General features: G+C 37.4%; 1 protein-coding gene across 4 annotated transcripts in view; it reads left to right on the top strand.

Moving 5' to 3' along the window:
• The window catches only part of MYRIP (myosin VIIA and Rab interacting protein), a 244267-nt gene that overhangs the window by 4892 nt on the left and 214961 nt on the right, over window positions 1-24414 (top strand). For all 4 annotated transcript variants that reach the window (XM_068935690.1, XM_068935688.1, XM_068935691.1 and 1 more), the window contains exon 2: window positions 11051-11199. In XM_068935690.1, coding sequence (XP_068791791.1) covers window positions 11090-11199 — 110 coding nt within the window. In that variant the 5' untranslated portion in view covers window positions 11051-11089. The remainder of the gene's footprint in view (window positions 1-11050; window positions 11200-24414) is intronic.

The following is a 24414-nucleotide window of genomic DNA, read 5'->3' as shown; positions in this document are numbered from 1 at the left end:
ATCCAGCTATTATGTATATCCAAAGTGCTTTGACATGTGTATGACAGACCATGAGTAGGATTTAAATTGAATCTTAGTGTAGCTTCTATTCATGCAGTATCTTTTTTAAAAAATTAAAGACCTTTGAGGAGGATTCTAAAGGGTATAACCTAGTGATGTTGGTTTTTACAACCTCAGCTGGGCTCGATCTAAATGGCAGTGAAGCACTTGAATTCCACAAGGCCGAAATTTGTCTGTATTTTAATCAATGCAAGCACAAATGTCATGAATTGAGTACCAAATAAGAAGAAACCAATTCGTTTCTAGAGGAAGGTTAGTCTGAATTTTTCCCTTCTCTTTGAGCAGTTAATGATGAGGCTACAGATTTCCACACCAAGTTAATATCACAGATCAAAAAAGGAGGAAATGATGAAATACTGTGGACTCGGGTTCCTCACATGTGGTTCACAAGATCGTGGTAGCTGAGTGGCACCTCCTCCATGGAAATACGTCACCTATGTAATTACAATAGATGGAAAATAACTGAGATTGTGTTTTAAATTGGCAAGTTGATGTCAATGTTTTGTCAAGGTCCACAAGGCCTGTGGGGGATGCTGATGCTTAAAAACTAAGGAGAAGCTAATGAGAGCCAGATTTTTTTTGCCACCTAAAAAGCTGGTGTTCTTGTTCGTGTAGGTTTATCAGAGAAGCATGCTATTTCACTGCACTGGTAATGTTGCTTAAAATTTTGAGAGCAGCCCCCATTAAAGGGAGTGGCTTAAAAAAGAAAGAAGTTGATCAGATACAAAAGAAAATCCTAGCTAGTTCCTAAAGATGGTGGCTTAATTACTTGATTGTTCAGTTCAGCCAAATAGTATTCAGTGTGGGACCTCCCATAAAAAAAAATAAGGATTAGGATTAAAGGTGTGTCAGTGCTGTCTGGATCCTTCTCAAAATCTGTAACAGGATGAACTACTTTGGATGCCTCGTTTAAACTAAAGGAGCTCTGAAGCTGCTCTAGTTTGGAGCCAAATATCAGTGAGCCACGAGTCAAAACCTGACAGTGAAGTCTGCCTTTGAACTCTAGATAAGGTGCCTTACCGCGTCTCATGCTTGCATGTTAATGTTCCTTGTTTGTGTAAGCTTACGATCCAGAACTAAAGGTTTGTTTCTGCTGGCCAGGGCTCAGATTTGGTCCGTGTTGTGCCCTGCAAATATGGAAAAGAAGCTAAGCTCAGGCCCAATTCCAAAGCCTCTTCTAGGCATGGTGTGGAGTCAGTCCCAGTGTCGAGTTTGTGTGAACAAACTAATCCATTAAATTCCCAACTACGTACTGACCCAGCCCCCAGTTTGGTTCTCAGAGTCTTTAGGTCTAGAGCTCTGGCTCTATTTTACTTTTGTTTTATATCTCTTAAAAAATATTCATCCAAAAAATCTCAAAGGTTCTAAAGCCTTTTTTCTATGCATAATGTGTAAGTTGTGTATCAACCAACTGCAGCCCATCACTAAGTGTTAGTGGACTGGGACATGTAACTTTACAGATGTCACTGTTATGTCTTTTATGATTCTAGCTTACCCTAGCATGCATCAGAATTAGAAGCACTTAACAGTTGTCAAAGTGCATGCAGAAGGCACAATCTTGTGACATTATTCTTATTTTCTTTTATTTTGTTCATTTACTTGCTAATGTGTAAAATTCAGTAATTTGCAGTGGGTTTTCCTGTCAGTGGTTTGAATTAGCAATGATTTACTGTATTGAATTTGTTTTCACATCTCGCAGTACTAGCGAATGCTGCCTCGTTGTGGCAACTGCTGTTGGAATCATGTTCTTGCCTCCAAAATCCCAATTTCTGAATCTCTGTTCTAGTTCTGCAGAAGGATTCTCTCAGTTAAAGATTAGTTTTTCAACCAAATTTAAGAATATGATGCTGAGTGATTTTTATTTATTTATTCATTTTTTAATAAGAGGGATGTAGGGTGTCAATGCAACATACGTTGTTATGGAGGAAAAATCCATTTTATTGTGTCCTGTGAAGTAGGCTATTTTAAGTATGCTTGTGGTGTGTTTGCATAATGCATGGATTTTATAGATGATTTGGTAGCAGCCAAGCAATACACTTAACTGTGTACTTTTGTAGTTTTTATGGGTTGATTACAGCATGACTTTTAAGTTTTGATGAGGTTTTTAATAATTTATCATACCTTTTTGACTGTATTATTAAAATTAAATCTCTACACAGATGTAAAATGTGTAGTGCTTCCAGAGCCGTTTTAGGTTATGCAAAAGCGTCAACCGTCTTTCAGTGTTTTCTTCCCCAAATTAAAGGTATATGTAACTTAGATGAGAAATCTTACCACCGCTTTATAGCGGTAATGATACTTTGACATCCTGATGGCACGAGAGCTATCTTGGTTGGTCTGTGGGGTTGTTTGTTACTTTGTTGACTGTAGGCTGACTCCTCTGTAGCTATTCTTGCACCTGTAGACTGCTATAGTACTAGAGAAGGCATTTAACTTTAAAAAACAGTATTTACCAGAATGCTGCTAGTCAGTTCATGTGGTGTACTGGAGCTGCAGTATGGTTCAGTTTTTTCAGGCCATACAGAAAACAGCATGTAGGCATCTGAAACCGAGTCGTCAGGAACGTTCCGAGTGGCTTTCTCTTATGTGCTCTTCTTGGTCCATGAATTCGATACTCCTTTCTGCAGAGTGCCAGAAAGCGTACAAGGTGGAAAATGCTTCTACTTAACCTAACTGAAATAGAGTAGGTGGATACCCTTCTGGAAGGAGGGAGGGGGGAGAGGAATAGTTGAGCGTTCCCAGGCTCAACATGGCATTGAACCTGAACCTTCTACTTTCTGCGTGTGAGTGTATTAGTTATCAGTCTGTTTACGCATGAAGTGAGTGCTCCCTTCTTCTCTGTCTGCCTTTTAGACTGAGATACCAAATCCTTCTCTGTTCCTTCAAAGAATAAATAGCAATTTCTGTTCTCTCATCTCCCATCAATCTGTGTAGCTCATTTCAGGGCCATTGATTGTGAAATACTGGGGCTGACAGATGTCCTGGGAGAAAGATGTGGCATGTGCAGTCCAGCACAGATGGGTAAAGGCATTCTTGCAGTCGCTACTCAGAGCTAATGCTCAGGAGAGGGGTAGATATAGATGAGCTTTGTGCTTAGTATCTTCTTTATGTTTGCTCAAGCTTACAAAGTCCAGCATGAAGACTTGTTTGCCAGTTGTGTGGTGGTTTGTGTGTTTCTCTGTGTGTGTTTTTTTGTTTTGTTTTGTTTTTTCCTTTTTCTAGGAAGGCGGAGGAAGGGCAAAGCTGTTAAGAGGCCTGCTGTCCCTACTGTAAAAGCAGCCTAGGTGCCAAGCAATAAGTTCTGGGTGCCATTTTTTGAGTCAGGCACCCAGAGTAAGTCTTTTGCAGTCTTGTGCCTGTAAACCTGCAAATCCCTGGTTGGATCAGGCCCTTCATGATTGATTGTGTACTCTACAAGCTGGCTTTCTCCCTGACCTCCAATGATTTGCCTTGGGGTCGTTGACTGCCCGTTACAGTAATAAGCTGCGTTTCATGCTTTAGATTGAAGGCACGTGGAGAAGAAGCCAGTAATTCAAGATACAGTTGTGTCAGTGCACTACCACTGTGATTTTTGTCTTTCTCTCCAAGCTGTCTTCCTCATTTCAGGGAAAGTAAATCAACCTTATGTTCAGAGTACTGACAGACTGATCATCTCCTACTACACATTCTTTCATGAGACAGTTACTACTAAATAGAGAAAATAAAGAGCTGAACATGATTTGCCTAATTCAGCGCTATAAAAACATGAAAAGTGAAGATGGAAGAAGAGACTGAAGTACAACAAGATTGATTATACAGGAACTAAAAAGCCAATGACAGTGACATACATGTTAGCATACACCAAAAAACCTCTGATCTTTAGCAACTGCAGGGCCAAATTCTGGAACAGTCTTTCAGTAGGAGTATGCTGTTGCCAGTGAGAAGACTATTTTGGACCAGGGATGTGAGTTTTACATCACATTTTGAATTTCCACTAGGGCATATGCTTGTGTATCAGTTGGTAGACCTCGTATATAAATGTAAAATGGTCATGATTTATTTCAAAGACTTTTTAAAAATATGCTATTTGTTTTTATCTCTCAAAGGTAGATGACAGAAATGAAGTCTTCCAACTTGATCTTTAATCTTTTCTAGTAAAACATCTTTGCCATTCAAATAAAAAAGTTTTGAGGTTTTAGGAGCAGTTTACTGTGCTGTGTTCTGCCTTTGGAAGAGTGCCATCTTTAGGTGAGAGATGTCATTCTTTTTTTTAAGTGTGCATTCACTGTCTGCTAACTTCAAAATTTGCAACAAAATAAAATGTGATTTTAGTAGAGCTTTCATTTTTCTGCTTTTTCAGACCTGGTAATAACACGAATGTATTTCTGTTAATTGCCTAAATAGGTTAAAAATTCAAAAATATGCACTGCTTGCCTTTGTCCTTTAAGATTTTAAATTCCTGCCATTATAGTATATCCTGGCACTCTTCTAGACAAGGTACACTTGGTTATTTTAATAACTTGCATTCATATGGAACACTTTCTCCAGAAAGAACCAAATGAACTTATGGTTTCTTTCACCTCCCCAACAAAACAAACCTAGTCTTGTTCAGAAACTTGCAAGCTGTTTGGTTTTCTAAACAAATCTCACATAAAGTTAGTGTGAGGCTGAAAGGACAATATTTTCTGTTTTGGTTAAAGAGCAAGATGTAAATGCAGTAAATTTCAGTGAAAATTGGTTTGGGCACAAAAACTAACACGTTCTTTCATGAGATCGTTGTTTTACATCTTATTTAAGATATGGCGCACCAGATGCAGGTCCTTATGTTAAAGTCATTGGGGCTATACTTAATATTAATCTGAAGAGGTAGCTTTGTATTTCCCAAAAGCATGCGGTTTCCCACTCATTTTGGGATATTTGTTAATTTCCAGTGAAAAGGGAAGAATATCCATAATGCTATGCATCATCTAGAATTTCTCAGAATTTAAAAAAAATTAAGATGACTGTTCTTAATCTTGCTTCATTTGAGATTTAATGACATGCTAGCTGTAGTGGAAATGAGTTAGGACAGTAATATTGTGTCAGTGTTTTTCTTTTGGCTCAAGTTTGTTTTGGTCAAGTATGCTGAGATAATCCAGAACATAAGTTTCCTTTTCACTTTCAACACTTAGCACTTATTTTTGTCACCAAATAAAGTGTGTGACTGTTTTTTTTATATTGAAAATAAATTTAATAAGTGCCTTGTGCTGGTGATGTAATTACTACTTTGGAACATTCATTAAACAAAACTTTATTTTAAATATGAGATGTTGTGAAGCAGTACCTCCATGAACAAAGTACTTGTGTTTTCCATTCTGGCTTAGGAAAAATTACTGTTGCTTTATATATGTTAAAAGGGAAAAATGTTCACTGATGTGATTATACAAAGAATTTCTTATGTTAATAGAAGACTTTTGTGGAAGTTGATATAGTGCCAAATTATAATGACAAGACAGATGGGGCAGGACTATTTAGATCCTGACAGTCTACTGAAGAAAATAAAGATGGGTTGGTTGGTCACAGAATTGAAAATGTATTTATTAGAGAACTGAGGAAAAAAGCTTCTACCTGGAAAATCCTAAAAGTAGTAGAGCAGCTGAACAGAGTAGAAAAGCTCTGGAGTTTAGTTTAGTCACTATAAAGCTGAGAATGTGTAAGTGAAAAGATTGTGGTTTTTTGTTTGTTTTTTTAAAATGAAATATTTCAGTTGTAAATATCTGGATTGAAAGAGTTTATGATTGTGACTCCTCACATATCAGTTTTATTAATACATAGCAGCAGCAGTAACTTTAAAGCAAGGATGATAGTGCATTATAGAAATGGGTGAAATTACAATAAAAATTGCTTTTAAATGAGAAGCATTATAGGATATTCTTGTCTGTAGTGCCAGGGGATTGAAGAGATCTATTCCACACTCCTATTTCTTCCCAAATAAACTAACAGATATTTAGACCACTGGATTTTTTTTTTTTTTTAAATTCTGGCAGCCTCACGAAGAGAAGATCAAGAATATGGCCTAACTGAGTTACAGATTAACAGTGCTGAAGGACTGTAGAGGAAAGCATCTTTTTTTAAAAGGTGACTGCTGATCAGCTTTCAGCTCTAGTTTGAAAAAAACAAAAAAAAACAAAAAAAACCCAGATTCCTTCCTGAGCAAACACGGGAAACCTATGTTATAACATGCCCTAACAGATGTAGGGGGCTTTCAAGAGAAAAACAGAAGGTATTCTTTCCCAAACTTGTTAATATTCTGAACGGGCAGGCGGATTTGGGACAAGTAGAACAGGAGAATTATATTTTTTTCTAATCCTAGTGCATCTTCAAAACCAAGTGCTACAGGAGAGCCTGCTCTAGGTGACCTACTTGAGCAGGGATTGGACTAAATGATCTCAAAAGATGCCTTCCAGCCTCAGCCATTTGGTAATTCTGACAGGGTGAATGTAGAGTGGCACGTAATCTGGGACCAAGGCTTATAAATACTTATCTGTGCAACTGCTGCTTATCCTTTTATTTAGCCAAATAATGAAGACACCCCCTTGTCCTCTTTATTTATGCTTGGGGGGGGAGACAGGCTGAGCAGTCTGAGAGAAGAAAATTTCTTTTAGCAATAGTTGAAGAAGGCCCAGAGAGCTCTGTGACATTGCACTTGTGCCCTTCTCTGTTGCTGAACAAGGTATAGCGAGCCTGCGAGCTTTTCTTCCTGCCTGACTTTAAAAAAACACTGGGGATGTCAACCCTGGAGCTTTTTAATGTTGATGTTATGACATCATGAATAATGATGACATCCCCCAAGCCATCCAATCTTAGTTTTATACCTGGAAAAGTATGTTACTCTCACTTTTGAAAACATAACTAGGGCTAATTTGTGGGATGCAAGATCAGGCAATCAATTTGTTGTGAAAATTGGTGAAATAAAAGTATATATTTTGAAATTTATGATGTTAAAAAGAGCTTTCTATCTTGGTAATATACAAAGCTATATCTTTGTTAAATAAGTGCAGATTCTTCTGGAGATGATCTAAGAGTGCACCAATATGGTTCATCCTAAGTTTTTCTTAACTGACTTGTGTTGATTTAATGAAGTCAGATTTTTTTCTTTATTAAAGACATATATGTAACCTGGCCTACAATCTGATCTTGGTCAGTAAAAATCATAAATCTGATTACACAAATACAATTACATGTGCAGACAAACCCTATGGGTTATCATATACCTCATAGTCCCTTGTCTTCTCTACCCCACCAATGTTCTGAAATGATTTTGTAAAATAAATTGAGGGTACTGCAGAATTTTCTGTACCTCTGTGGACTTACGTGACTTTTCCTGAAGCTTTTCTTTATTTTTAATTTTTTTTTATTTTTAGAAGAATTTTAGCCTGAATTGAAATGCAGTATATGCAATTTCAGGTAAATGGACTTGTGGGTGGAATGAAGGAATGCCTGTGCATGACAAAGAGAAAGAGCGGCAAATAAGAGCAGAAAGGGAGAGAACAGTCAATGTCCATAAGAGAGGAACCCAGTCACAGTGACAACATTTTTTTTTTCACCATTGTCAAAGAACAGTCTTTGTTGTTGAGGGGTTTCTGTGGGTCTGTGTGTAAACATGTATCTGACTTCTTCATTGTAGCATTAAACTAAAGAGGTCTGTATTGTACAATATTTAATGAGACCACACGCATAACTAACTGTACAGTGCGGCTCATCTTTGTCAAGCATAGGATCTGTTTTAAGTGTTAATTGTTACTTTAAAACTTTAAGCAGCTTATCTATCATATGAGTGACTAGGAAATGCACTACTTGCCCTCATTTCCCATATTTGTGCTCTTGACTATTATAAAATGCAGACAATATTTGAAGTTCTTGAAAAACATTTCATTTTGTTAGGTCTAAGATGTGGATTTTTGAAAGTGTTAAATTCAAGAAATGTTTTTGATGTGGAAACTTTAATTAAATTAAAAAAAAACACTGTAAGAAGTATTAAGATTAGTATATTACTTAAGCAATACTTGCAAGTATAATACATGTATCGTAAGCCTTGGCTGTCCTATTAGATTATGTTAATTTGTTGAGCAGAAGTTTTCTAGGGAATGATATTATTCTTTGTAATGATTCTGAAAGCTTAAATTTTGCATTCAGTTTGTGATTTAGCAGAAAAGGATTGCTCATGAAGGCAAACATCTGAACAGTCTCATGTGAATAAGTTATTTCAGTTAAGGCCGTAAGGTATTTTAGTCTTGAACTATTTTGGCATCTCACATTTTTATATGTAACTTGCTACACTTGCTCTAGAGGATTTGTCATTGCATATTTCCAATATGCATAATGTGGATCTACTGGAAAAAGACATTTAAGGCATCATGTGTAAATATTTATAAACTGCTGTGATACTCCTGGATCAGAGGTGATGTAGTAGCATGAAGAAAAATTAAATCCTGAAAATGATGAATTTCTTAGAGGTTAATGAGATATTGGCAGATGCAGACTTGACATTTCATATCAGACTATATCATATCTATAAAATACTATATATATATATATATAAATAGTGTGTGTGTATATATATATATATATAATATATTCTGTGTATAATGCATGAAAATCAAAACTTATAGTAGCTTGTGACTCTTGAAAATAAGTATACTTGAAATTAAGTCTTCACAAACCAACAAAAAATCATAGGCAATGGGGCTGCCTAGATGAGAGGATTTAGCGGTAAATTCTCCCTTGTAATATATGCTCACAATCAGCTGTGCCTGCTGAATCGAAGGGACATTTTTCTTTACAGACAGACCCACAGGTTTGATATGTGAAAAGCAGTATTAATTTTGACAGTTTCCAAAAAGATTATGATGAAGACCTGAAGGGAAAACTTGTCATGACGGTGTTAGTTATAGTTAACTTGATGCTGAAGAAGAAGAATTGGAATGGCATCTTTGATCTCCAGGTATCTTCACCATCTTAGGTCGCACACAACTGTAGCCCTACAGTTGGGGGTGGTGTCTTCCTAGTGTCTACAGCAATTGCTTAAAAATAGTTTTATTTCTTTTACCTTTATATCCTGCTTTTTTCCCATTTACCACTGTTTCCATTGATATGAAAAAAGTTGACTGGAAGAGTCTTGCTTACTGCCCTGGGTGGAGCTGCCAACACATCTTTCCTTTAGCGAAGCACTTCCATGCTTTTTGTAAGGTCAAAGTGAGGACTTCATACTGAAGTGCTTTGTGTGGGAAGAGCTGCATGGGTACCCCACAGTCCAAAGGGAAGCAAGTTTCCCAGAGTGCGACTACATGTTCCATCTTTGAGCTGCAGTGTGGGCATGTAACCTTGGTAAGCCTGCTCCACTAGCTTCTTGTGCTTGCCAGTGCCTGGTGAGGCATTGATATGAGGACCTTGGATGAGAAGGACGATGGAGTATTTTGTGCTGTTGTGGTGAAAACTTCAGGAAGATCTAGGCATGTGTGTGGGACAGAAGAAAATCTTCACAACTGTTCCTGATTGTATTTTAGCCAGATTTTAATTTTAACATACATCCTTGGCCATGCAAGCGGGATTAGTGAAGAAGGGACTGGATAGTCTGTTGTTTCTATGGCATTTTTTCCTACAAAAATTGTTGACTTTATCTTTTGGAATACTTTTTCATAGACTTTAACAAAATGGTTATGTTTTGTTTCCATAGTAGAACCAAAGAGCTAAGCCAGAACATTTGCTTCCAGCGTGAGCTTTGCTAGCTGAATGTATAGAGAGCATCTGTCTCACTTGGGGGAACTCATCATCTTAATTTCATCTTCACTTCTATCTCATCTGCTTATTTTTGTTGCAGTGCTGTTTTGTTGAATGAAGAGTGAATTCTAAACTTCAGTGGTTACCTCACCAAAATAGGAAAAAAAATGAGTACTCTTTTCATTTTTTTGTTTTTTGTTTTGTTTGTATCAAAAACTGCAACTAAATAATTGGAGGAAGGAAATACTGTAAAAACGAACAAATGAATCCCCCCTCCCATCATCTCAGTAACCGATGAATTGTCTTATTTGGAAAATTGGAATGAAATTGAAAATTTGTCATACCTTTACTGTTTGCTGTACTATTTGGAGCACTTAATTGCATGTCATAGGTTTAGCAGTTTTGCTTAGAGATATTTTTTGAGATATAACCAGCTCACATATTTTACATAGCCTCATCCACTTTATACCCATAACGGATAAAAGGCAATAATAGTTTCCTCTTAGGGTAGTGTAAGAACTTCTGACTATTCTTGATGGTTATGTATATTGCTGAGTGCTCAAAACGGCTGCAAAAACTATGCTGTTTCTGAAATTGTAATTTAATGTGGAGGTAGACATGTTTATGATTGCCTAAATAATTATAGAAATCAAATTATAGAAATTAACACTGATAGCTGAAGATACCAGCATTCAACAAAACTAATAAAAATCACCAGGAAACAAATTGGAACAAATTGGCAGCAATTCATCCATGAAAGAAATGGATCAAGCTGTAGTTCAAATATTGCAGTGCTGTCAGTTCACACTTCATAATATTGAGTGCTACTTTTTCTCTTCCATCCTGCAATCACAGAAAGAGGAAACATACTCATTTGACTAACTTATGGCATAGAGTCTTACAAAATTTCTAAATATGATTTCAATTTAGTCATTTTAATGTATTTCTTGTTGAGGACGACATTGAGGTTTGCCCTCAATATAATTTAATATCACTAGCATAATTTAATATAATTTAGTAATTTAATATAAAAATAATATATATTTTGCATTTCTTATTAAAATTGAGGGCTACTATATTCTTTGAACACACGAAACTTCAGAAATAATTCTGCAGTGAATGATTTTCTTCTCTGATATTTATGGCAGCAAGTTCTTTCCATTTAAATGGTATGCCTGTGATTTTTACATACTTGAGAAAAATATAAGTGCTTTTGATTTATTTTGCATTTTGTTGCCCTTTGTGCTTTCAGATATTCATCTAGCTTCTCGTATCCAAGATAGAATATATAATGGGGAGAAAACTGGATCTTTCTGGCTTGACTGATGAAGAAGCAGAGCACGTGCTTCAGGTTGTTCAGCGAGATTTCAGCCTCCGTAAGAAAGAAGAAGAAAGACTGAGGTAAGATAAAAACATGATCAAAAATGCTGGCTGTCTTGGGTTGTAACAAAGTGATTACTGGGGAAACTGGAGAACATGGTTGTCTTGGCCTGCTGAGCTGACATAACTCAAATAATTAGGCTGGTGTCGGAGGCCCACCGTTTGATCTTCGATGTGTTGCTCTGTAGTTGTTAGGGATGTAACTTTTGTTAGATAAAGCACAATTAGACAGTTGTTATGGGGAAAAAATGCTTACCTGGCAGAAATAGCAGAACTAAACTTTTACAAGAGTATTAGCCCAGCAGCTTACTACACTAATCAATGAGCAACAGCTCGGAGCAGCCCACCAACCAATAAAGGTCAAGCAGTCTGAAAGATGCTGTCCCACCTTGTAAACCTCATCCACCTCGGCCCAAAGCACGGTGGCATGACTCTTACCTTTGGGGATGCCTGATCGTGGAGGACCTGCAGGGACACCTGGGACCAAGCTTTCCCGGCCCAAACCAATGTGCTTAACACTCTTCCACTCCTGACTACTGACAACTGCTGGTACTGTTGGCAAAGGAAGGGGAAGCAGACATAACCATGTTTCTATAATGTCATATTGTTCTTTGCATTAACTATTGCTCCTTCACACAGACCTAGTTATTGCATAGTAATTCATGCGTGTGTTTCCTCTGTCCTGACCTAAATCATAACGATGGTACCTTCAGCATCTCTGCATGTCTACTGGGGAGGCTAGGCAGTGGTTGTCTTGAACGTAGACTTTTGCTCATGTTCAGAGAATTATTTGTTCACTATAGCTAGTCATTTCCTTTTCTTTTCTTCAGAGACTGTGGCTATATGCAAACATTTGAAGGTGAAGAATTCAACCTACTCAGTTCCTCCTCTTTCCCTCAGAATAAACAATGGGCCATATTATCCTTTGTATTGGGAAGTTAACTTTGCTTTCATTCATCTATGTAGAAAATGGTTACGGATAGAAACAACCCAGAAAGAAACAAATGGAACTAGTTGCAAGATAGCAGTTTCTTGGTGTGAAAAAGTTGTGTGTGACAACAAGAATACTGACGGAGACCTGAATTGGTAGATGCAATAACTTCTCCTTACGGTTTCAACAATACTTCCTGCTATTGTTATCTCTGATTTTTTTAAAATTATTATTACCTTCTTTGGACATGTCATTATTTCTTATTTTCCAGAGTAGACTGAAGTTCCTATCAGTAGTTGCTGAATGCATGTTCTCTTACCATAAGCTAGTATCACAGATGATACCTGTTTCTTTATCATTTAGCATACATTAGCAAACATAACTATTTGTACATGTGTAATCTGCAGCAGGGAACTAAGTGGAATCCTATTTTTGACAAAAACAGGTTTTCTCTTACTACTTCCTGAAACTTCTTGGAACATTAGGAACAAGAAGGAAGACTTTCTGTATGGCCTTAATTCATTTTCAGCATGTTGTGCAAGTTCTTGCTTTGTATTGATAGTGCAAGTTTGCTGCAGGAACAGTAGACTAAATATGGATGGCACGCAGAAAAAAAAATTTTTTTTGTCTGTTTTACAATGGGTTATACTGATTTTGTTGTGAAGGACTATCAAGATCAAAGAGAGATTCCAGAGACAACTTAAAAAGGATCAGTGTGCACTTTTTGCATGTGACAGATTGTATCCTACTGGAGCAATCACACCACAGTTAGGTGAAATGCCCCAGCCATTGCCATGCTGTAGAACTGGCACCTGTGCTGACAGGAGGAGGAAGTTGCAGGGCATTTCCCTCCTGGAAAAGGAATCAAAAAGCCTGGATAAGTATTCTTTCTGTTGGCGTCTTGAGTGTCTCACCTGCTGTCTTTGCTGCTGAAGTTGTCCGTGAGACTTGGTAGTAATTTAATGGTCATGCATCTGTGAAAACTGGTGTGACAAGGGAGAGAAGCATTGGAAAGGCAGAAACACGGGAACTCAGCCCAGCTATATCTGAGGGTGTAAATCTTTTCTCTTGAATCTAGTTCATGTCTTTTGCAAGTATTAAAGTATTTTAGAACAAAGTACTTCTCATAACAAGCAGTACTGGCACAAAGTTCTGAAGTACAGGTTGATATTTAAGATAGGGGTTTAACTAATCTTAATGACCTTGAAGATCATGAGTGAAGTTTGAAATTTACTTCTGACTTGAAAGTTATGACTGGTTTTTATCAAGGCTACATCATATTATTTTTTTTCCAAAACATAAAGTTAAATGGAGTGATTTAGCAACATGTTTTTCTGTCTTACTATGTAATAGAAAATTTGTTTCTATCAGAAACCTTGCTACAACAAAGATTTGATTCTTCAGCCTTTAAGAAAGCAGAGTAGTTACTGTGTCTGCTTCCATGTTCTTGGCTTTACTGCATTGGTTTTCTAGAAAGTTATCAACTGACAAAGTCTACAGTATGGTTTCACTCTAGAAATATTGTCAAACTTTTAAATGTACTTTTGAACGAAGAAAAGGGCATATATATATATGTATATATCTTATATATTAGACTCCTGTTACTAAAATGAAAAGCTCTATCTGAAGGTGAGGGTTTTTTCTTCTTGTAATTGATTTCATGTACCAACCTTGGTCTTTACATGGAACGTGTTAAAGCTTTCACATGTGATACTTTATTATAAAAATGATTTCTGTGTGTTTTTTGGTACCATAGTGTGTGTATATATATACACACTGTGTGCATGTATATATAATATATGTGTGTGTGTGTGTATATACTTTTATATACACCACACACACACACACACACACACACACACACACGCATATATTATTTATTTATTTATGTATTGCTTTCCTTCCCTCCCCCCCCCCCCCCCCCAAACAAAAATTTAAATAGCTGTTTCCCCAGACATCTCTGTCTGGGATTGTTCCCATTAATAGCAATTACTTCTAAAGATCAAGAACTGCTTGAGGTAACATGAGAGACGATTTCCACTATATCGGGAGACAAATGCAAGCTAAGAAAACTGTAAGTGGTTGATGGCTTCAATTTCACTTTGCCAGCAGAAGATGAAGCGTTCAGAAACATATAACAAGTAGAAAAGTTTATCTTCACTCCTAACAAATGTGTTTAAGGTAGGAAGGTAAAATGGACAACCATGCCAGAGTTAAACATAAAAGATCTCTTTTACAATATTTCAATTGGTTGAATGTTAATTCGTACTTCCAAATACTGTAAATAAAATGACCTAATATGTCATGGAGGAAGTTCTGTATTCTTGCCTGGGTAGTTCCATATATCTGTGTGTAGTCAGCTGTGTGACCTTCATATAACATAGGTAGCAGTTTAGCTACTGGGAAAGCTTTGCTTGATGTGACAGTACTATAACGCATTTAAAATTGGGTATGGGGAAAAAAAAAGTAAAGGACCTTTCTTGAATTCTTTTTTAAATATTTATGAATAAAACATGCCTACACACAAACGTTCTCTTCATAATAATATGGTTTTGTCATCCTTTACATAAGAACTAGGTAAATCCTGAAACGAAATGTAATATATGGAAGAAGCTATGCTCATATTTTGTATTTTCTGCTGCAAAGCTGTCTTGTTTATCTCTGCAATAAGAATCTTCAGCAGTAGTTCTCTAATTTAAATGTTTCTCCCCGGTTTGTTAGTGTCACCAGACAGACCCGTAATTCTCTTCTTGTACTTCTTGTGAAACAATTAGCCTGATAAAAAATAATATAGCAATAAGATAACTATGTGTAATTAGTTATACTTAGTGGTTAGTGTGGTTGATTTCTTATGCCTGGCTGCTTCATATCTGTGCAGTTTCTTTTTTTGCCATGGCTCTCTGCCTGGTATCACATTAATAATATTTACTGTTCTTTGTTACTTGTTCACCCGTAATCTCTTTTATTTGATTATGTGTTGGTTCTGTTCTTTGGCAGTAGTGTTATGTTTTTATTTACTCCAATGTTAGTGTAATCATGCAGAGTCACTGAGGCTGAATTTATAACACAGAGACTTGTTAATAGATGGGCTTGATTTTCTGTGAATCAGTTGAACTAGGCAAACCTTGCAGATCTGGTACAATTATAAAGTTGCTCCATTTGAGTTGTTCAGCATGCATGCTCAGAACTAGGCTGATGTTTCGGCCTTGCATACTTCACCGCTGCCACAGAAGCTCTACAGGCTGCTAGCGAGCTACCAGGACATTAATTGTCATAATTTGCTATCGGAGCACGTTAGCTGGATATGGTCATTAGCCTGTGTGTTTTTAATGGAGTGTGTTGGGGTGTTGGGGATTTTTTTAAGTAGAGAGATCATGCATCTGCAAAATGGCAGCAATGGGGAAGGCTAGAGTTGAACTTTATTTTTGCCATGTATAATTTTTTGTCATATCCACAATTTCTTTCTTTTCTTTTTTTTTTTTTAAAGAGACAGCACAGTAGGGCTTGTAAGAGCTTACGAGGCCGAACATATGTTTGTGAGAAAGGCCTCTTTACATCTGTAAATGTGTAGGAGGTTCCTGCCTTGTGTTTATTTCTATTTACTACCAGTATGTTTGGCTTTCCAGATTTTCCAGATATGCCACTGTGCTTTCAGTGTCCCCAGCTGTGGCCAAAATCAGTTCTCCCTTTTATTATGTTTTTACAGTCGCTATTCTATAAGTGTGCTATTTCATTTGATCAGGTCAGGAGTGCTGTGAAGTCAGGAGGTTTTAAGTGATAGGGGAGTTATCATTTTACAGGGAAAAAAAAAAGTGTCATCTTATTGCTTGTAGAAGTTCCTAACCATCTCCGTTTCAGCCACGTGGACGAGTTAAAGGATAACTATGCTAATACTGACTCTAACATTCAGAACAACTGCAAAGGAAGGAAAAGCCAGAAGGGTGGAAAAAGGGCAGGCATAGAAAGGGCACCTGGGTTGTGTGGGGCAGGAACCTTCGAGCAGCTACTTTACTTTAGGAGGCCACTTATGCCCATCTTCCTATAGCTGCTGGCTAATAAGTTTCCGTTGCCATATTGAATGAAAGCTGAATCCGCTATTTGTATGGGGATATTCTAATGGTAAACCTTAAAACTTGCACTGGGGAGGGATGGAAAATGTTTCTTTGTCAGTGAAAATGATTCTATTTTGCTTTAACCACTGTTCTTAATCAGCTGGGAGAATATATTTAAAAGGAAAACTTACTGACCTTCCTATACCACATGGATGTGTGGTCGTAATGCATTAATCATTTAATCTAGCTATGTGGGCTCACGGGAACAATATGAGGGAAGTGTTATGAGTCTAAACATCCACTGACCCCCACAGGCAGAACGTGTCACTGTCTTGCCTAATGTTGTGTCTTTGGTAGCTCATTGGTGAACGCCAGCTTGAATCAACTTGCCTTTATTTATGCAGTAGCACTTTTAGTTGTGGTAAAGAAAAACCCAGTCATCCATGATCAAAAACCATCTCCAGCATTGTTTTATTTGTAGGAAAAAAACAATGTATAGTTTCTCAGTGGAGGGCCTTCTACGCTTTGGCTGTTCTGATTTTCTTTTTAGCCGGAAAATTGGTGGGGCACTAGTACAAAGCCTAGCTCAGAAGAGGATGAAACAATTTTTAAGTGATCATAGTTGTCTTTACCTGCTCTTTATTCTTTCTGCTCCTTTTGTGTCATTGCTCATTGGAGCCTAAGTTGGCTCATGAAGAGGATTTTTATGAAGTACCCCCTCATAGCTGACAAAATCCAGAAACCATTTTGACACTTCTTGTCATATTACAGTAAGTTTCAGTGTATGCACAAGTATGTGTCATGGATTTTATGGTGGATGAAATATAAAAGTCCTCCCAAGCTCCATTTGCAGAAATGTTTGTGTGAGTCATATCAAACTGGCAAGTGAGACCCTTGGGTAAATAGCTGCCTGTTGAACCGGTTGATTTTGCATACTAGTTCCTATTCCTCCTTCCTATAGCAGGCTTGCGTCAAGTACCTTAAAAACAAAACAAAAAACTATATTCTTCTTGCGCTCCCCTTCCTCCCCTCACCCCTAAGCTGAAGCAATTTTAAAGCTGTTTTCCTGGGGAGAAAGGAGCGGGAGGTTGGTCACATCTTGTCCACAGGCTCCAGGGTTGCAGCAGGTAAATTTCACATCAGTACTTTTTTTCCCGAAATGATTTCGTAAGGTGAGTCTGCCTGTCCTTTGCTTCAGTGAACAGTGTGGGGAAAGCACAAAGACCATTCCTCTCCCTTATTTTGATTTTTGTAGCAGCCAAGCACAGCTTTGGCTCCTGTGCCTGCTCATTAACTCCTTGAGGGGACCAGAGAAGGAAGAGGTAACATGCAACTTTTCCCTTTTCTGCCTGTTAGCCCTGAAAGCAAGGTGACACATGCTAAGGAGAATGAGCAGCCCTTCTTTATGGGCTGTCCTGACACACGCATTTTCTCCCTGTGATAAAAGGCTTGGAGTGGTTTACTGCTCCTCTGGGGGAGGATGCTCTTTGCTGTTCCCAAGTTAGTACAGCTGCACACTTCTTCAGTGCAAGGCTGTGCTGAGCCGTCGTAAGCTTAGTATTCATTTATGTAAATTTATTTTTGAGTGTAACAAATGATTCATCAGAATCTTAGCTTCCACTTAATATGTTATTTTGCTGCTTCAGAGACAATGATCCTCACATCTTTAAAAATCTATAAATGTGATTACCTCTTTTGCTTTTGTTTATAAGACATGGGTAGAGTATATCTAGCGCAGCATCACTGTATCTTGGAGATAACTTTGTTAATCAATACTAAGATGAAGATATTTCTATAGCATCATGAATTTTGCTACAAAGAATCAAAATTGCTTGTCAAAAAATAGTGACCTGGATTAATTTTGCATAAAAGCTGGATGGCTTCAGAGTTGGTAAGGATATGCTTTAAGTGCTTTTAGAAACTTACTTGTCATTAATTTCAAGAAACATTGTTTTAAGTGTGTTGCCTGCTTTCAAATAATGTTGATGGGGGATTATGCAAGGAAGTAGGTATCTTAGTAATGATACAGCATAGCTGCTCATGTGTAGCTGTGTTTAGTCGAGTCTGCATCTGTTCTGCCTTTGATTTCCTCCCCCCACCCCCACCCCCAACTCCCTGCTCTAACACAAGTGTGGGACCTGGTACAAAGATAGTGTGTAGGTTCTGCTGATTCAGCATTGCTCCCTGCTCCACCTACATAAAGAGGAAGTGATTGCAGTTGACTATATGGGAGGATCTAGCTTATGCTTTACATGAGATAAATCAGTTTACTCTAAGGAGTCTAGCATTGACGGTGAAGAACTCTTAGCTTTTTAAGTTACAAGTCTGGGTCCAGAGTTATTCTATCTGAGGATAAAAAACAATGATATTTCCAAAGAGCAGCTTAGGCTTAGGTTCCTCTAAACTGGTTCTATGCACCTTTATTTTTTATCTCTTTCTTTTCCATGACTTCAGTGGAGACTACTGTGAGTGCAATTATTATCTGAATGCCATATGGGTGCTATAGGGGAAGTTTGGTCAGGACTGCTCAGCAACAGTCATCTTGCAAGTACAGGACCTCATTCCCATAACTGTCACTCTTGAGTTTTGCATTGAGTGTTTTAATACGGACAATTCCAGGCATGACTTTTGGCTTCTATTTTAAATGTGCTTACAAATACAGTCTCAACTGAGGGGGAAATATTGATGAACCAAGCACGAAAAAACATGAGATAGCATGCTTATGAAAAGGTGCAAGAAGGAAAAAGCCTAATTTTAATGAATATTAGAGAAAGTTATAAAGAAAGAAATGTCCCCAGCTAACACCTTCAATACTGAACAGGCTGAAGTAGCCAGCTGAAGTACAGCCCACATACCCATAGATCACGCAAGTCTTACCCAGTATGTATTTAATAAAGAGGGCAACATGGTGTTGCAGGGGCATTATAACAATTTTTGCAACCTTAATGTGGTCTTTGTCATAGGTTACGACTATTCAAATTAACAGTCATTGTTTTACTCGGAGGAGTGAGCATGCCTATAATACAGCTATAGTGTAAAATCAATATTTAATCTCGGACATCTTCTATATGAGGAGTCTAAGCTGGTAAATATGATTTGCAGGAGTAATCCTCTCTCATGAGGAAGGGATGTTCTCTTGAGTATGGACTCCTGTCTGTACAATTTAGTCATGCTGAAAATAGTTGTTGAAAATGTTAAAAGTCTTAAGCGTCTTTTGCAGAGAAGGTGCTTCAATTTCTTCTGAAAAAAACAGGATGCCAATCATGTCAAATATGTTATTCAATATTAATTTATCTGAAACCGCTTTTATAGAACTCAATGTGCTATCATTTAGTTCACGAAAAAAACTTACAAAAACGTTCATGCATTGATACAGGGAAAAGTGCTAACATGCAGTTGGTAGAAGTGGTTGCTGGGGAAGCTATAGGATCTCTTTTACAGCTTTCTAAGGGCAGGATAGACAATGCTCTAGCTGAAGTAAAGAATGAGCTTGTTAAAGGTGAAGCAATGAGTATCTGATTCAGAATCTGATGCTTCTGAAGATGAAAATTGTAATCAGTATTGCCTGCAAACATGACTCTCTGGGAATCACTTGCTGAAGTTGCTGGGGAGAACAGGAAAGGCAGCACAAGTGTCAGGTCCTGGACAGCTGAATTTCAGGGTCTTGCTCCTGAGGAGAAAGTCCTGGACAAATTATCAGTACTTGGTCAGTGTGGTTTAAATTCAAAGCTGGAAAAAGCTAAATTGATACTGTGGACTGGGTAACCCACGTCCTGGATACTCTTAAGTACATGGGCTTGTTTTTTATGACTTCTGTCAGCCATTCTTGTAGTCTTGGGGTCAAATAGAGAATGCTGCAATTACAGAAGTGATTAAAATGCCTATAACTGGTGTTCTGCATGATGATTTCAGTCACTGGGCTGTACAAAGCCTGTGGCTTTTTCGGAGGAGCAGAGTTTTAACCAGCTTAGGGAATTTTAAGAGTCAAGATCTTTTATCAGTGTTCTCCAACTTACCAGTTGCTGCGTAGGCAGGACCTAAGTCTAACTTAAGCGCTGGCTTCTCTATTCAGATGTATTATAATTTGTATTACTTTCCCAAATTACAGTAAAACATGTAAGCAAACATGCAAACAAATGCTACATAATGCAATTTATTTGTGGCTTATTCGTCTTATTAAATTTTGTAATACAGGGATACTCTAAATGGATTTCCATACAACATTCACTAAGAAGTAATGGTATGTGCCAAGTCTCACAGTTTTGGAAGAACAGTGTTGTATTTAAGATGCATTTTTTGGTGCCAGAAGGGAATAGTTTTACCATGAGTTTCTATAGCAACATGTTATACAATGTCCTTGGTTGTTGCATCAGTCCATTTGTGGATCTATCTGAAGCTGCATGGCTTCCTGTCTTAAATATTCTCAACCCTGGTTTTCAAGAAAATCAAAGATACTGCTCATCATTCTGAAGTCTGTCAATTTGAAGTATGACTTGTCATTTAAAGGAAGCATTTTTCTAGAAGTTTGACTTCATAAACATGCATTATAAAAGTTTAAAAGTATGCCTTTATGAAACACTGCAAAAGGGAAGGACTGTTCTGCTTCTGCCTACAAAATAGTAACCATTCTTAAAAAGCCCTACTACATTATTCCAGAGACAATTAATAAATTTATGGAATTTAATATTCATTGGAAACTGGATTCACTGATTTTTCCGTAAAGAAGAAAAAATTAGGTCGAATCGAGGACAGTTTTTGCCTATGTTTATTTTTACTTTTTCCAAGAATTTTATTAATTTTTACTGTTTTGGGGACTTAATCTCAAATCTGTTCTCTGTGGAGACATCCAGGTGCCTTGTGTGGCTAGTTCCTATGCCTTCCACTGAGAGCAGGACCAAGAACGGTTGGTTGTAAGAAGCAGCACTGGAAGATGGCAGAGTGGAGAAGGACTGCCATGAAGTTGAGTTGCCATCATGCAGTGAAGTCAGTGTGGAGCTGTCTGCTGCTGTCAGCATTTTTGATTACAGAAAGGTGCATGTTGAATGCTTGTTAATACTTCCTTTCTGAAACGTATTAGGAGCTGGAAGTCTGTCAGAGAATCTGCACAGGAAAAAATGATCAGTCTGTGGAAAGAACATTTAAAGATAAGACCACAATACTGGAGAGAGCAAAATGAATTTTTTGTTTCACTGTTCACAGTGCTGAAGCTTAGGGGGTGTGTCATATGATCTGCTTCAAGCTGCTGAATCAGCAGAGGTCAAAGTGAATCCTAACGAATCATCATGGTGAGTTTGTATTTATCTTTCAGTATTAAATGTGACAGTAGCCCTTAGAAAACTGTCCTGAGTCTAAGAGCCTGTCTCATGAGAAATTCACGGGAAGAAAGCTATTTTATCAGTTTAACGTTAATAAAACTTGCACTGGATTCTTCATCATTCTACTTCATTCCAAGCTGGACTGTCATACATTATGATCTGCCTGCTTTCCAGAAACGCCACAGCATGCAAGCTAGAAGGGAGCTTGACTTCTGTGTTTAAAAGCACGTTCTGTGTTTATGGTGAGTTCAAAGGGCCACAAGAAAATTTTCAGAAGGCAACGGAGCAGGCTGAGGTAAGAAGTATACGTTAGAGCTGGCTGCTCTTTCTTTGACGAAAGGTAAAACTTTCAGCATTTTTATTTCTAAATGAAATTGATGAATATTTCCGGCCACTGGAAGGGGTATGTGTTATAGGGAGAAATTCAAAGATGTCAAAACACTTCGTCATTGCTTTCAAAATGTTGTTTCAGAAATGCTTGAGTGTCTCTGGAGATACTTTCTAACTGTAGGCATACTTCTTGGTCACATATGTTAAATAAAATGGATTTGCTTATGTCACCTTTGTGAAAATAGTTTAAAAAAAAAAAGGGGTGGGGAAAGGAGGGAGAAGGGGGGGAAAAAGGTAGTTTAATACATTAAATTGTGTGTCTTTTTCTCAGCTAACTGTTCCATGCAAGTTAGATACCAAGCTATTGCTATAATGGCCCCTATTTAAGTTTGTGCTCCTACTCTTTGATAAAGGTGAGGTAATTACAATTTACCACTGAGGGATTAAGAGGTTCATGTTTCCTTTGGGATAGGAGCATGCATATGAGTGGTTGCTGCAAAGTAATATTTTTTTCATTCTGATTGAACTTGTGGTAATTTTTGTCTACTGTTGCCCTTCTTTGCAGATAATATTTATTTGACTCTGAGGTTAGTGGAAGTGTTTTTTGCTGAACTGCACAACAGATTGCAGGACAAAATGACTTTCTACGTAACTGCCTGTTCCTTTTATTTGTTTTGTTTCGAATGAATTATAATTGGTCAATGTGACACTTGGTTGTGCCTCTCTTCCTATATTGCTTTAATTCTTTGATTCTTCTGCTAGTTATGATTTATATCAGTTTTCTTGAAAGAAGCTGAACTCAAACATACTTTCTTTTTTTCCTATTGCTGTTACACCTATTAAAAATTAGAATGGGTGACATCATTTATTGTATATTTTTGACTGGTATCCAGACACCATGAAGAAAAATACACAAGTCTCTCTATAAAGCTGGCTTACAGTAGGACTAGTATTTTCAGAAATTAGGGGTTTGTGTAAATGCAGTTCTTCAGTGTATTACAGAGAGGCAAACTTGATACAGCCCTGTGGCAAAATAGTTGTGGTTATTGCTGCTGCTCAGATTATAATTTGGCTAGTAAATATTGAAAGATAAAAAATGTAAATGATGTTCTGTTTCCTCAGCCTTTTCTCCTTGAAAGGATAGTCTGGAAATTTTGTCAAGTATGTTGGACGTGAAATAGTTTGGAAACAGAGAGACCACTAGAATTCCCCGTTTGTAGCTGAAACAAAAGAACTTTAAATCAAGAAGCGATTAAAGACAGAAGCCTGCTTGAGGTGGCAGGGGTTGAAAGTTGTGTGCTACAAAAACATTTTGTTGATTGAGACTTGACCGAAGAAAAGTCTCTTCGGTATCTCTCCTGGCTACTTCGACACTGTCAGTGAGGTTGACCGATGACGTACTGATGGCATGTCCTATGAGATACAAGGCTTGTTCGTTAACAGGAGGTCCGTTCCTCAGTATTTCTGCAGTGGTCCTATGGACTTTGTATAGTTTTTGAACTTCTTGGAGGTGACTGATTTTTTTTACTCTTTTTTTTCTTTTTTTTTTTAATTCTGTGTATAAGAAAATAAAATACATGCTTGTTTCTAGTACGCATTCTGAAAATGTGATTAATTTTAAAGACTGCTTAGTATTTTATCCAGACTTCAGTCATCCAGGAGGTAATCCTGTAGCTGTCTTTCATTGCCTTGGTCACACAAAAGGATGGAAGTGTCTTTTGAGTTGATGTCTGTGCAATTGATGGCAAGATGTCACATGTGACATATCTCTTGAAAACTTTATCGTAAAGGAGGAGAACAGTCATACTTGGAGACAGCTATGCAGTATCTCTCGTTAGAAGGCTGTAATCTAAATAGTATTGTCACAAGTAAGGAAGTCTGTCCCGTATTGCAACATATCATTTGAAGCTTGTATATGCCTCATAAACGTTGTCTGCTGAGTTTAAGTATTTTGATATTACAGGTACCTGCATTTAGTCCATAATAGTAGAATGTGAGGTCTGTATTTCAGGTAAAGAACCTTGGTCATATATATGAAGAAAATTTTTAATTAATTCATAGTAAAAATGAAGTTATTATGAATGTCATGTTTTTCCCTTTCATATTTTGGCCATTCCAGTTCTTGAGAACAATTCTTTATTGCTGACATATAACAAACAACTGTCTGTTCACAGGTAGTACTGAATAACTGGGTTTTAAGAGTGTGAATCTGTGTAAAAATGATAGTGGTTATATACATCAGCCCAGGACTGGTGGATTGTCTGTGTCTCAAAAGGCAATTTACGGTAGCCTGATCATTGTTTTTCCTTCCTCTATGTGGACTTCAATTTCTGTTTCTCTTTAGACTTTGATTGCTAGTATTGTATATAACTTCATCTAATCAACACAACCACACTGACAAAGTGTGCCTTTTAGAGTGCCAGAGCGAGTGATAAATTGGGGGAAGAAAGCTGTGGGAATAAGAGATTTATAGCAAGTCAAACATATGTCTGTCTTATTGTTCTCTGTTAACGTGGGTTAGACTTGGAACTCTCTAAAGGTGCAAACACGAGATTTGAAAAACTAGCTTCTCTCCAAGTGGCCTAGTTTCAGAGAGACTGGACATCTA

Source organism: Struthio camelus, chromosome 2 (assembly GCF_040807025.1).
Source record: "Struthio camelus isolate bStrCam1 chromosome 2, bStrCam1.hap1, whole genome shotgun sequence".
Taxonomy (NCBI): domain Eukaryota; kingdom Metazoa; phylum Chordata; class Aves; order Struthioniformes; family Struthionidae; genus Struthio; species Struthio camelus.
Note: the sequence above shows the minus strand (reverse complement) of the source record. Positions and strands in the feature narration are given on the sequence as shown.